The 14,984-nt window shown below is 42.0% G+C and overlaps 2 protein-coding genes across 6 annotated transcripts in view; one reads left to right on the top strand and one right to left on the bottom strand.

Annotated features, from left to right (window-relative positions):
• ZNF277 (zinc finger protein 277) overlaps positions 1–10,037 on the bottom strand; it is a 136,703-nt gene extending 126,666 nt beyond the window's left edge. Inside the window, exon 1 of one of the 2 annotated variants that reach the window (XM_033195089.1) lies at positions 9,826–10,037. In XM_033195089.1, coding sequence (XP_033050980.1) covers positions 9,826–9,916 — 91 coding nt within the window. In that variant the 5' untranslated portion in view covers positions 9,917–10,037. The remainder of the gene's footprint in view (positions 1–9,825) is intronic. The other variant, XM_033195090.1, reaches the window with a different exon arrangement.
• Positions 10,038–10,173: 136 nt separating this feature from the next.
• The window catches only part of DOCK4 (dedicator of cytokinesis 4), a 485,368-nt gene continuing 480,557 nt past the window's right edge, over positions 10,174–14,984 (top strand). For 2 of the 4 annotated variants that reach the window (XM_033195056.1, XM_033195057.1), the window contains exon 1: positions 10,225–10,530. In XM_033195056.1, the coding sequence (XP_033050947.1) occupies positions 10,494–10,530 (37 nt within the window). In that variant the 5' untranslated portion in view covers positions 10,225–10,493. Of the gene's footprint in view, positions 10,531–14,984 lie in introns of all 4 variants that reach the window. The other 2 variants (XM_033195053.1, XM_033195055.1) reach the window with 2 other exon arrangements.

Below are 14,984 nucleotides of genomic sequence, written 5' to 3' on the forward strand. Positions count from 1 at the left end.
TTACTGATATTTGGAAGATGGAGTTGAAACGATGCTAACATAATCTCACTCCCTCATTTACAAACCAGGAAATCTTAACCAAGAGTGCTAATGATTTCTCTAAAATCACAGTCAAGTTGGAAGGAGAAGTGAGATTAAAATCCTAGCGCTTTATGAGGCTGAGGCGGGCGGATCACTGAGCTCAGAAATTCGAGACCAGCCTTGGCAACATGGTGAAACCCCATCTCTACAAAAAACACAAAAATCAGCCGAGCATGGTGGCACACACCTATAGTATCAGCTACTCAGGAGGCTGAGGTGGGAGGATGGCTTGAGCCCGGGAGGCAGAGGTTGTAGTGAGCTGAGATCATGCCACTGCCCTCCAGCCTGGGCAAAAGAGTGAGACCTTGTCTAAAAAACAAACAAACAAACAAACAAACAAAAAAACTAGTTCTTTTGATTCCTTGTCCAGTGAGTTTTTTGCAAAACTGTACTATGACCACTGCTGCTGGAAAAATAGCTCAGTGTCCCAGTACATTATTAGCATTACTTTCCTTCGTGAGTGGGTGCATATTTAAAAGGCATTCAAAAGTCATTCATAAACTGGCTTGAAAGAAATTCAAATAAGCCTGCAGACTCTCACCTTCCTTTCCTTCCCCTCCCCTCCTTCATTTGAGAAAATCAGTTGTATGGTGCCTTGGCAAAGACAGCTTGATTGATGTTATGTTACAGTTCAGCAACAGTTCCTGCTATTAATTGCTTTATAATGGTAATTACGATTAGCGGGTACAGGATATTTTCTTTTCTAATTGGCTATTACTGGTGAATAGAAGCTTATTACATAACAGAAGACTGTGTTAAATAAATAACCACAATTACAATTCTGAGGTCTTTACTAGTAAAAAAAACCCACGAATCTCTCTATTTGGATAAAAGCACTAAAAAAAGTTTTTTAAAGGCAGGGCCTCTGTGATTACTTGGGGGGAGGGGAGAGTTCTTTCAGTTAAGAAAAAACATGAAATGAGGACAGTATTAGAGAAACAAGGAGGCAAAACAAGCATTTCCTTTCTTTTAAAAATAAACACATGTAAAAGCTTTAGTGTGCTCAGCGCCTCTGGCAAGGCATGCATATCACAGATTCGAAAGTGTCTACTTCTTCCCACAGTGCTATATGGAATTAGAAGGGACTCTCTGATTAGCTCTTGTGAGACAGGGATGCAGAGCCCACCAATTACACTGAGATGTCCACATGGATAAGGCTAGGGGTTCTTCATTTGTATTCCATATAGAACCCAGCAAGGGGCTGATTCACAGTTGCCAAACACCACCAAATGCCATCACAACATGACACTGTCCCAGAGGATGAGGTTAAAGGTATATTTAACAGTTCCTGTCCTTATAGAGTTTGTATACTGTATAATGTGGGATTTGTCTTGATTTCAGCTTTAACGTTCTTTGATTAGTTTGTAATCATTTTAAAGTTACATCCAAGCTTTTGTAGTAGCAGCAGCAGTAGCAGCAGCAACAGCAGCCATAATAGTAATAACAAGGTCCTATTACTTGCTCAAGGTCATACAGCTTTTAGCTGACAGTTCCTTTTGACTCCAGTTTATCCAAGTCTAAAGCTTGGACTTGTACCCGCTACTGCCTCTTGAGGCAGACCTTTATCAGTAGCATCATTTGTCCCTATATTTTCATAGTGCCTCAAGATTAATAGAGCACTTTAATGTACACAGCCCTCAGCAAACCTCCCAATAATATCAATATCATTTTTTTTTTCCTGATGAAACTGAGGCTCAGAGAGATTAAAGGATTTTTGCCAAGTTCACATTGCTAAAAAGCTACAAATTCACATTCAGAATCCAGGTCTTCTGACTCTTATTCCAGTTTTTCCTTCTATACATTTTATTGATTCAATACTGTACATTGATTATTTTAAATATTCTACTCATGGAGAAAGCTTAATAGTATCCCACATTATCCTATAAAACTTTAAATATTTTACCACTTGTCAATTGTTGACTCCCTCTTTCCCATCCTCCTTTCACCCCATGAAGCAAACGTTTAAATCCTGTTAACTCTAGAAAACTTTACTTGGTTCCTATAGCCAAAGATATCATCCAACCCCAGCTGCCTATGTTGCAGATAAATGCCACTAGTCACAAAGATGATCAGTGAGATATAAAGAAAAACAGAAGACTGATCAGTCAAATCTATCACCACTTCTGAAAAAGCTGCTCTGTTCACCTTTGGGTCAAGTTGGTCAGTCGAACATACTTGTTTCAGCATGAGGTAGCAAGTCTTTAAGGTACTGTCAATGAAATGCCAACTCACTCAGCGTCTGAGCAGTTTATCAAATAAGTCAAAACTGAACCCTAAGTTTGTGGCAAAATTCTCTAAGAAGAGCTAATAGAAACATTTAAAGATTTAATCACTGGAGATAGCAGTTTATGCACACTGCTTGTTTCTATATACTTGTGATTTATATTTAGAAGAGAGTATGATTTCTATTATATGAATCTGATCGACATCCTCTTTACAGTTTTTCCAAACGGAAGTGTATGAGTGTGTGTTGTAAAGGGCAGCACCATTATTTTGCACGAATGGGAAGGTCAAGGTCAACACAATAAGTGAATGTAATTCGGTATCTGACCCATCAAATCCCTCAATAATAACCTGCTCTTCAAGTGCAAAAGACGTATTAAAATCACTTGTATCACTTCTGGCACATATGCCAAAGATGTGCCTATACCTATGACTGAAATAACAGTCTCAATTGAAGACCAGACTATTATATCATCTCACCTAATCATTTCCACATCCCAGCAATATAGCTACAGTATTACTCATTTTACAGAAGAGAAACTAAAGTTCAGAGGTTTACCAGAATCTGATCCTAAGTTGGCCTGATTTTAAAATCTTTTCACTATTCCATACTGCCTTTCTAAAGTAATATTGGCTTTAGAGCATATTTATGTGCGAGAAAAGTCTGTTTCAGACCTCATTCAATGGAATTTAGTCACTATGAGACATCGTGACAACCGTACATACGATAAAAGTCTTTTTTCAGTTATTGTGTGACCTTGGGCAAGCTACTCTTTTCATCAGTTTCCTCATTTGTAAATAAAAAGCATAATATGACTACCTAGGGGTTGCTGTGAAGATGAAATGAGACAATACCTATAAAAGCATTTGAAACAGTACCTGGCACAGTTAGTGCTCAAAAAAATGTTAGCTATCATATGCATCATCATTATTATAATATCCCTTTTAATAAGAGCTCTTCTCCAAATATCCTACAAGTTGGGTCCCATTGATTTGTCATAGGAAAATGAAAGAATGCTTTAAAGAAGGCCTCTTCAGAACCTTATACCAAAGGTATTAGTCAGTTTTCATGCTGCTGATAAAGACATACCCGAGACTGGGCAATTTACAAAAGAAAGAGGTTTAATTGGACTTACAGCTTCACGTGGCTGGGGAAGCCTCACGATGACGGAAGGCAAGGAAGAGCAAGTCATGTCTCACATGGATAGCAGCAAAGAGAGCGCTTGTACAGGAAAACTCTTCTTTTTAAAACCATCAGCTCTCATGAGACTTGTTCACTATCGTAAGAGCAGCACGGGAAAGACCTGCCACTGTGATTCAATTATCTCCCACCGGGTCCCTCCCACAGCACATGGGAATTCAAGATGAGAGTTGTGTGGGGACACAGCTAAACCATATCACCAAACAAGACCTATGAGAGTAGTTTCTATAATTCTTATCTTCTCTGACATCCCTCGGCCTATACCTCACAAGGCAATCCCAGCATACAATGTTACTTGAGTTTCTTGATGACTTTGAGTGTCAGTGCATGTGTGAGGGTGGGGAGCTGGGTGTGAGTAGAGTAGCACTGTACAGAAGTGAGAAAAGATACAGAAGATAATATAAAGGCTTGCAGAGCACATAGTTGTTATACTAGTATGTAGCACTGACAGACACACTGACAACCCCCAAATTCCAGGAAAGCATTGACAGCATAAGCAGTTATCACCAACACATTCCTAAGCTTCCTCAGGGTTACTCCACAATTTAGATTGCTTCCTAAGTGAATGCAGTCTCAAAGAGCAGGCAGTTCTTGATAGGCATATCTTTATAATACTTACTGAGGTCTGACTTTACAACAGGAAATATGCTGGGCTTTCATAAATATATAAATATGAAATAATCACAATAACTGCAAGACAGGTATATATGGACATTTTCATAAATGTGGCAGCACATATAATAAACCTGTTACACAACTATTAAATGTCAGAATTGCAATTTAAATACAGTTTTGCCAAAATAAGATCTAGTCCTCTTTCCACTGTCATGTCAAATATATGAGACTGTACTTAATGGTTTATAGAAATAGAATGACAGCCTGTAGAAAATTGGTAACAACCATATAGATAATGAAAGACAGAATTCAAGGTCCTTATGGTAGGTCATTCAGTTACAGGCTTAAAGTTATAAAGGCCAGATCTAAAGTATTCTTTTAAAAAATGTAATTATTATTTAAACAACATTAAAACTTCATTTAAAAAAACTGAAAAACTACCCTTAAATGCTAACTAGGATCACCTTGACAGAATATCATCTTCCTGATATTTTGCATTTTAGTTGGTATGCATACCTTTCACAAGCATAAAACATCTACTTAGTTTTTTATTCTATTTCAGTTCCTCTGCTTAAAATAGTTGCCAATCTAAATGCCTTGAATAAATTTCAAGCATATTCTAACATTAGACTGTTACACAATGTTTACCGTATGCAGCTTTGATAAACACTGGATGTACAAAAGTGAAATAAGACAAGTCTTGACCTCAAGAAGTTCACTGTCCACTGGGGTAGACAAAGTTGCCAAAAAATAACTACAGTGTGACATGGTAAGTGGATAATGGAGATATGGGAAAGGAAGCAGGGTGACTGAAGATGAGGCTAGACAAGTAAATTAGAATCTTAAATGCCATACAGAGAACTTGGACCTAATTATACATGCAGCAGAATTACACTGAAGCTTTAAAGTGGACATCCATGAATATATTTGTTTTACAATGTGGACTGAAGGAGGTAAAGTCAAGAGTCAGCGAGATCAACAGGAAGGTTTTGCAATCGTGCAGGCTAGAATGCCATTCTGGTCAAACATTTATTAAACATTAACAATAAGCCAAGAACAGAATCAGGCTGACAAACACACATACAACTGGTTCTCAAGAGCACTTTCTGGGGTATGGGAGATGCAGGTAGGTAATTCAGCAGTAATGGTGAGGGTTAGTAATGGAATTAGAATAGTGGCTGTAGCAATGAATAGAGGGAACAGGTTCAAAAGATACTTCAGGCACAGAAAAATAAGGCTTGCTAACTGATCAAATTCAGTACCTGAGGGCGAGTTAGGAATCAAGGATGCTTCCTAGGTTTCTAGCTTAGACTTGATGCCATTTATTAAAATAGGAAATACAAGTATGAGGAGTTTACATCACCTGCTACCCTTCCCCCTTTCTTTGAGACATGACACATGAGATAGTAAGTTCTCTAGAAGATAAACATTACCAAAATCATCAGATAATATGGTCTCCAGAATCCAAGCATTACCCAAATCATCAACTACTAAACATGCATTCGGAGGGAAAAAAGTTGACTTTCACAGAATATTACAATATGGAGATACAGATTAATACTGTCAGAAGATACAGCCTCAGGCACAAAAGCCTCCTAAATGTATTATTATTAAATTGTGCTATCTTGCTGACTTTTAACTAAAAACAGCAAAAGAACAAATGCCAATAACACCGCGTGAGGGATGCTGAATCTATTTATTATCTGTTCTTAATTTTAGGAGACAAATTGAAACCTTGGTTACTCTTCAAATGTATGTAAAGCAGTGTCCTTTAACCCTTGACCTAGTCGGCTGGGCATGGTAGCTCACGCCTGTAATCCCAGTACTTTGGGAGGCCGAGGCAGGTGGATCACCTGCGGTTAGGAGTTCGAGACCGGCCTGGCCAACATGGCAAAACCCCGTCTCTACTAAAAATATAAAAACTAGCTGGACATGGTGGCAACCGCCTGTAATCCCAGGTACTCGGGAGGCTGTGGTAGGAGAATCACTTGAACCAGGGAGGTGGAGGTTGCAGTGAGCCAAGATTGCGCCACTCCACTCCAGCTTGGGTTACAGAGCAAGACTCTGTCTCAAAACAAAAAACAAAAAACAAAAACAAAAACAAGCACAAAAGAGACTTGACCTCGTCAATTTGGGGACCTTCTTGGAGAAGGATGGAGCCACAGAAATCTGGCAACACAGTGGTCTCAGTGAAAGTGTTGCACCTGCCTACACCCCACCCACTGACTCACTCTAGCAGAGATTTTGAGGAACTGCAAGGATTTCTATAAAAAGTCTTCCTAGGCCTCACTGTCCCAGGGTATTAAATGCACAGACTAACATTTTAATCAGAGCAAGAGGAAAATCTCTTAAAAGAAGCAGTTTTCAAGAAGTCAAAAAGGTGTATGACTTTTTTTTTTTTTTTTTTTGGAGTCTCGCTCTGTCGCCCAGGCTGGAGTGCAGTGGCGGGATCTCAGCTCACTGCAAGCTCCGCCTCCCGGGTTTACACCATTCTCCTGCCTCAGCCTCCGGAGTAGCTGGGACTACAGGCGCCCGCCACCTCGCCCGGCTAGTTTTTTGTATTTTTAGTAGAGACGGGGTTTCACCGTGTTAGCCAGACTTTTTAAAATTTTATTTTTATTATACTTTAAGTTCTAGGTTACATGTGCACAACGTGCAGGTTTGTTACATATGTATACATGTGCCACGTTGGTTTGCTGCACCCATTAACTCGTCATTTACATTAGGTATTTCTCCTAATGCTATCCCTCCGCCATCCCCCAGCCCCACCACAGGGCCCGGTGTGTGGTGTTCCCCATCCTATGTCCAAGTGTTCTCATTGTTCAATTCCCATCTATGAGTGAGAACATGCGGTGTTTGGTTTTCCGTCCTTGCGACAGTTTGCTCAGAATGATGGTTTTCAGCTTCATCCATGTCCCTACAAAGGTCATGAACTCATCCAAAAAGGTGTATAATTTTTACAGAGCAAGACATACTTGATAACCTAAATCACTGCCTAACAAAAAATATACTTTTAATATAAATATTTACACCTAAAATTTATAACACACTTTGTTGGCTTTGAAAAGATTTTGGAAAAAGTAACAGAATGATACATAAAATTTATTAAGCAGAATTTTTAAAATTTTTTTGTATTTTTAGTAGAGACGGGGTTTCACCATCTTGGCCAGGCTGGTCTTCAACTCTGGACCTCGTAATCCACCCGCGTCGGGCCTACTTAGCAGAATTTTTAATGATAATTTTATAAGAATGACATAAAAATACCAACCATTAATTTCTCCTATTGACTGCTACAAGACAATGAGAATACTGGGTAGTTCTCACCCAGGATGAGAAATTTTTTTATGTTATAGATACTGCAAATTCACTATCAACACTTTTGTTGAAAACAAACTGGAACCAAAAACTAAGCTTTCTATCAGTTACTTAATCCACTCGTCATTGAAACATTGGTCCTGGATTAATTATTTCCTCAAAGTTTGTGACAATATGGGGGAAAGAACACTCATATACTTCAGGTGGCAATGTATGCTGAATATATTTTAAGAGGAAAGTCTGACATTTATCAAAATTTTAAACTTGCATAACCTTTGATCCAGCAATTTTCCTCCAAAATATACACCCAGTGGGCAAGAATATATGTACATAAAGCTGTTCATTGCAACATTACTGAAAAACTAAAGTCCCAGTACATGTTCATTTTTAAGGGAATGGCTAAAGCATGGCACATTCATATTTTGGAATATGATGGGCACAGTCCTTAAAAAAAAAAAAAAGGAAACAAATGTACTGACGTGGAAGGGTTTCTATGATAGACTGCTGAAAGAAAAAAGAAGGTTGCAATCTTTAAGTTTACTCAGATTTATCCTTTTTATTAAAAAAAAATCAAACCGTACAGATGGGTGTCATATAAGTATAGGTTGGTAACAGAATACGGATTGTAGGATTAAAAGAAAAAAAAAGATTATGTTGGAAAGATTAGGTACCAAACTCTTACCATTTTATACTCGGGAAGTGGTACTGCGAGGTGAAGGAATTTTCTTCTTTTTTACTTCATACACTTCTGAATAGTTTGAAATGTTTTAAAAACGTTTAAACGTTTAAAATTTAAAAATAAATACTTTTAAATATTTTACATTTTTGAAAGGCATACCTTTTTTTTTTTTTTGAGACAGAGTCTTGCGCTGGAGCGCAGTGGCGCAATTGCGGCTTACTAAAATCTCTGCCTCCCGGGTTCAAGCGATTCTCCTGCCTCAGCCTCCCGAGTAGCTGGGACTACAGGCGTCCGCCACCACGCCCGGCTAATTTTTGTATTTTTATTAGAGACGGGGTTTCACCATATTGGTCAGGCTGGTCTCGAATTCCTGACCTTGTGATCCGCCCGCCTCAGTCTCCCAAAGTGCTGAAATTACAGGCATGAGCCACCGCGCCCAGCCAGTTTTTAAAATAAGTTAGACTGTGAGATAAATTCACCAAAGAGTGTATCTTTTGATCTCAAACTGGTAGCCCTCTGGAACTTTGAGAATCTAGGAAACCTTAATAATTTGTTACCATCCAATAGCCCAATATATAACCAACTCAATAATAAACCATTAGGGTGTTAAACTCAATATTTAAGTCAGGAGACTACCAAAGATTTGTTTGGTAGAGGTGCTAAAATAATTTCAGAGTAGGGAGTTCCACAGTTGGGAAGTGGTAAAAAACTGCACTTCATCTCTGTGCCGCTGAGGTAAATATTTAAGATGATATCAATTTAACTGTGAAAGCAAAAACAAATAAACCGAAAAACAAAGTCTCAACAATCTGAGAACCATATTTAAGCCCCAAACCATGTTCATCAGAAAAAGACAATTTGTGCTAAATTACACACCAAGGCAAAAATGGGGTGGGGGGAATGGGGGAGGGATAGACTAAAGGTAAAAGAGTCCTAAACACAATCCCCCTGCAGCTTTCAAAATTTGGTTTTTTATTCCTGCAGTGGATCAGAGGACAACTTGAAAGTCAGGTACAGCCAAAGTTGTGATGATTTTCATAACCCTTTTCAAATGTTCTTTGAAGCCACGAGTGCGAATTATCTTATCACTTTCCTTTTCTTTTTCTAAGGACCCAGAGACTGGGAAGATCTCTCAGCTCCACATCCAAATCTGGAGAACACCCAGAGCAGTTAACTATCGACAGGGAGGTTGTGAGATACTTTCCCTTCAGAGGACACTTCAGTCACAAACTGGGCAAATGTGTTGAGTGGAGAGCACTGACCACCAGTCTGCGACTGGAGAGTCTACGGAAGTCTAAATAAAACACATCTGCAAGGTCAAACCAAGCAAACCGAGGCAGTGTACTGGTGAGGAAAAAGAGCTGCTAATCCCAAAGTTACAAACACACGCGCGCAAACCAGACCTGAACCAAACCCACTCAGCAGCTAGCGCAAAGCTGGGAGCTCCACACCAGAAGACAAACGGTCAGGGAGCTTCCCCGGCGGAGGGGAAGGCCATTCCAAGGCATTTTCTCCGCCCTCCCCGGGCAGCCCCAACAAAGTAGCCGCTCCCGGCTCCACCCCATCCCGCTGGACCACCACCCGTGGGGCCCTGTTGAACCCAGGCGGCCCAGAGCTAAAGGGCTCCTAGGGTCAGACCAGAGGTCCGTTGAACTCCCGGTCATACAGAAAGGAAGACATATCAGCCGCACCTCCGGGGCACCGTACTCACCCCCATAACCTACACCCCCGACTGTGCTGCAGCTCCCATCACGGTCTTCCTCCATTCGGACGACAGCCCCCTGGGTCTTGGAAGCAGCCATTACCCGGCAGAGAAAAAAGGGAGGGCCGCAGGGCGGGGCAGAGGCGGGGTGGCACCAATAGAAACGCGACTGGAGGTGAACTCCCCGTCGACGCGGTGTTTTCTCCACACCTACGCCGCCCTCTGGGCCAATAGGACGTAACTAGTAAAACTGAATCCCCGCCTCGAACCGCAATTGCCTCTCCCACTTCCGGGATGGGGAGGCCCAGAACTACAATTCCCAGCGTGCCGCGGGGTCCCGGGACGGGAGGGCTGGACTAGGCGCTGACGGGCGGGGGTGCGCCCGAGAGTGCCCCGGCGTGTTCGCTTAGTTCAGTGAATCAGAACAATGACTGCGCCGCCGGGTCCCCGGTAGCGCATCGGAGGACTGTGAGCAGCCGCCGTCGGGAGAGCTGCGGGCGGCGCAGTGTCAACGCTGGGCTCAGGAGCCTCCAGCGCAGATCCTGCCCAGCGCCCGTAGCCCGCGCGAAGCCCCCGGGCTCCGGCGCTGCAGCGCTGCTCGGGGACTGTGCATTGTTGTGAACCGGAGAAGGGGCGCGGGGATTACAAAGCCTGAAGACCCCGGAGCCCCTTTAGCCATGTGGATACCTACGGAGCACGAGAAATACGGCGTGGGTGAGTCTCCGCGGGGCGAACTTTTATTCTGCTCTGGCCCGAGCGAGTGCGCATTTCTCGTCCTTGCCCCGGCGCCCCTCTCGCTCCGCCCGGCTGAAAATGCCTAATCCTGGCATCGCGCAGGGGGTACGGGGCTTTGCCGAGCCAGCTCCAGGCAGAGGGCTGCGCACCAGGCTCTCGCCCCGCACCGCCTGCTCGGCGCGCCCCGCACAGATTCCCAGAGCGCCGGGACAGCTTAGGGGAGTGCGCGGCCGGCCCGCTCGCTTCGGGCTCTGCCTGCGGAGTTTGGAGTGGCGACTGGGCGTGTGTGTGTGTGTGTGTGTGTCTGTTCTGTCTCTGTGTGTGTATGTGTGTGTCAAGTTGGAAGAGGAGGCGAACAGGGTTTCTCTCCTTCCTAACCCTTCTTCCCCAAAGCGACAGGGAGCTGCAACGGTTCCCCTGGGTGGAGAGGGAGACAACAACACTTGGACAGAGAGAACACCCCCAAAACAGTAGGGAGGCGCAAACCGTTTCCTCTGGCTCGGATCGACATTCCCGGAGTGTGGAATGTGGCAGGGTCCTGGAGAGAGCCGCTCTGACAGGCTGAGCCCTCTCTGACCCTCCTCCCTCCCTGCGATCCCGGGTTTATGGGGTGTGTATGTTGCGGGGCGGGGGCATTGGTAAATTTCAACATCTGCGCCGCTCGGTTCTTTGGTCTTTGGAGGAGAACGGGTATTTCAGCAGTGTTTTTACTTCTGGCCACCCTCTCGACCCTGGGTGAGCGCAGTGGGGGCGGTGTGGCGATACCGGGCTGCTGAGTGATAATGGGGAGGGGGATAGGAAAGCCTGGTTCTTGGGGGCAGGGAGATAGCTTTTAGGAAAGCGTACCCTGACACTGGCGTTCGGAGAAAAAGGAACAGGATAGCGCTCGCTGTTCTGTGTAAAGGTGAACAACAAAGGACATTAATGTTGACTGATGAATACAGGAGTCTCCCTTCCTTTTCCTCCTCCCATTTCAGGCGGGTTACAGTTCCCGTTTTTGTTGTTTGATTTCAGCTGGGTCGCCCCTTGACAGTTACTCCTTTTAGGGTTGAGACTATTAAGAAACCAGGCTCTCCGACAAGCCTGCAGCCGGCCAAATGCAATTATAACCTCCCAGAAGGTCTAACAGAGAGAAAGCATTATGGATTTTACTAACACTCTTTATTTCCTATAATGCCCTGTTCTGCCGACTGGTGTACTTTGTGTGTGTGTGTGTGTGTGTGTGTGTGTGTGTGTTAAAATTGAGGACAGATCTAGTGATTTAGATGATGTGTAGGTATCTGTTTATGTTCTAAATTCGTTTTCCTGCAATTTAAAGAATCTGGAAAGCCTTCCCAGGGAGTCGTAGTCCGAGAGGATTTTTGTTTTTTTTCCCAACTTTGCCTGGGGATAGGACTTTGGGGTCCATTGAAAGGACTGTAGGATTCACCAAAGTCATTCCCACATTTCACATTAGCTTCCATTCTGTATTGTGACTGATTAGCAAGACAATAGTTTGACCTGAACCCACCTTTGGGAAAGGTTTCCCTCCTTCAAAGTGTCAGGGGAGTCTTTGCCAGCCTCTTTACTGGCAAGGAGTAGATGTTAGTGGTTATTATTTTCCTTTTCCTCACTCTCCTTTTTTTGGGGGAGGTAGATTAACCCTTGCTAGGAAAATGATATTCCCTTTGCTGGTTGCTAGGAAAATGATATTCCCTTTGCTGGACTGGTGAGGGACCAGAGGGCATCGCCTCCTAAGCGGCTTTAACACTCAGTGCAGGAAGCTCAGATCCATCCAGGCAAAACTGTCCTGCTTGGAGTCGATCCCAGATGTTGCTCTCTTCCAAGTGTTAAGTTATACAGATTATGGATGGGATTTATTTTCTTGATTTCTTCATGTGCCAGGTCACAGCTGGGTTGCTGGTATCGATTAGTTCCTCTCTTGCCTTTCTTTATAAGCTGTGGGCAGAGGCTTAAAAACCGCTGTGGGATTTCCTGGAATGGCAAACCGGATATTATCAGTCAAATGTTTTGGGCTGCAGCAGACACCTCGGTTTTGGGTGGTTGTGATTTGATTGCAGAGTAGGGGAGGCAGAAGGGTGTGCTCACAATTGAGAAAAAGAGGTTGAATGAGATGAAGGGCGAGAGCAGAGACAGGGTCTTCTGCCCCAAATTACTGCTGTTGTTCTCAATATCACATGTGCCAGAATGTTAATTAACCTTTATTACTAATTTTTGAGCATTTGGATTGTGGAATCCTTAGCTGTTTTTTTAGAATCCATCTGTTAGGCGTGTGTGTGTAGTGAAATTTTTGCTAGGATACTTATGTGTGGACTTTATTTTTCAACATGGAGAGCACTGTTTGTAGCTGCTTATATTGCAAGTTGTTTGTTTTTTTCTTTTAACCTTAGTTAATGTTTGTGTTTTTCTCAGTAGTTCTTACAGATGTTAAAGAAAAGATCTTATGGGCACAGATCTTTTGTTACCAGGTGTAGTAGTAATTCAGTTTCTTCATTCTTTGAAATAAATCAGTCTTTGTAACAGAATATGTGAAGTTTTAGTATAAATTATATATTTCAGCAAAGGTACTTTTCATATACTCTCATGTATGAGATAATTATGTTTTTATATACTTATGATTAAATTTCAAGCAGCATACTGTAAACATGGGTAAAATTGCTTAAATTGTATGTCTGTAATAAAATGTATCGGAGATAGAAATTCTTTTTCATATCTGATGTGTGGGCCTGCCCCATTTAATGAATGATTAAATTCATTAAAACAATGAATACTCAGTCGTAAGTGTTTTGATTTTATGAAAAGGTATAGTGATGAAGTTCTAGTTCTGAGGAACAAGGAACCTTGTCTTTTAGAAAACATATTAAGACGCACAGTGATAGGCAATTTCACCTTAGGAGATTCTAGTTAGCTCTTGATTCTGGGCTAGACACTGCTGCCAGCTGTGTAACCTTAGGTAAAATCTCTTAGCCTCTCTGGGTCCCAGCGTCTGGGGCAAGTATTAACTAAAGCCTTTCCTGGTACTAATTTTGTAGAGCTCTTCCAACTAACTGTGTCTTTTGGTTAGAAAAACATCTTCATTGTATTGAGACTGCTATGACAGAGACACTTTTGTTTTGACATATCTCACATGGTTTTTAAGTAAGATCAGAGGTAAGCAAACGCTACCTGGCAAGCTGCCAGAACTGAGGTGCTGGTTACTCTCTTTCTCAATTTGATTCTCTCTCTAGCTGGAGCTCCATGGGCAGTGACTGAAGCATTCTGCTTTTTGTTGTTGTTGTTGTTGTTTGTTTGTTTGTTTTTTAAATATATTGTCCTTGACAAATAATAATTATATATTTTTTAAGTTTCCTTTTTTTTTTTTAGTTTAGAGACACGGTCCTGCTCTGTTGCCCAGGCTGGAGTGCAGTGGCTATTCCTAGGCGCCATCATAGTGCACTGTAGCCTATAGCCTCAAGCTCCTGGTTGATAGCCTCAAGCTCCTGGTTGATCACCTCAAACAATATTCCCACCTCAGCCTCCTGAGTGACTGGGATTACTGACATGCACCTTCTTACCCAGCTGTATATATTTATGGCGTACAGTGTGATATTTTCATATATGTTTACAGTTGGAATGATTAAATCAGGCCAATTAACAAATTATACCTCATATAATTACCATTTTTTGTGGTGTAAAAACCATTTAAAATCCATGCTAGCACTTTTGAAGTATACAATGCATTGTTATTTATTATATCTCCATTCTGTGGATATCACCTCACATCTGTTAGAATGACTGTATAAAAACAATGAAAGGTAACAAGTATTGGTGAGAGTGCAGAGAAAAGGGAACCCTTGTGCACTTGTTAGTGGGCATGTAAATTAATACAGCTGTTATGTAAAACAGCATGGAGGACCTTCAACAAACTAAAAATAGAATTACCATATGATCCAGCAATTCCACTACTTGGTATATATCCACAGGAATTGAAATCAGTATGCTGAAGAAATATCTGCTATCCCATGTTCACTGAAGCAGTTCTCAAAATGTCTGAGATACGAAAGCAACCTAAGTGTGCGTCATCAGATGAATGGGTAAAGAGAATGTCATATCTATACACAATGGAATATTATATAGTCTTGAAAAAGGGGGAAATCCTGCCATTTTCAGTAATGTGGAGGATATTAAGTGAAGTAAGTGTAAGTCTGGCACAGAAAGATAAACACTGCATGATCTTGCTTACATACGGAATCTAAAGACGTTTACTTCATAAATATAGAGATTAAAGTGATGGTTGCCAGAATCTGGGGGTAGAGGGTGGTTGGGGAAAGTGGAGGTGATGATCAAAGTGTACAAAGTTTCAGTGAGACTGGAGGAACATGCTTTAGTGATCTATTGCACAAAATGCTGACTAAAGCATTCTTGATTGCATACTCACTAATTTCCTCAGATTA

This window comes from Trachypithecus francoisi, unplaced genomic scaffold, assembly GCF_009764315.1.
Source record: "Trachypithecus francoisi isolate TF-2019V2 unplaced genomic scaffold, Tfra_2.0 Lachesis_group4, whole genome shotgun sequence".
NCBI classification, from domain to species: Eukaryota; Metazoa; Chordata; class Mammalia; order Primates; family Cercopithecidae; genus Trachypithecus; species Trachypithecus francoisi.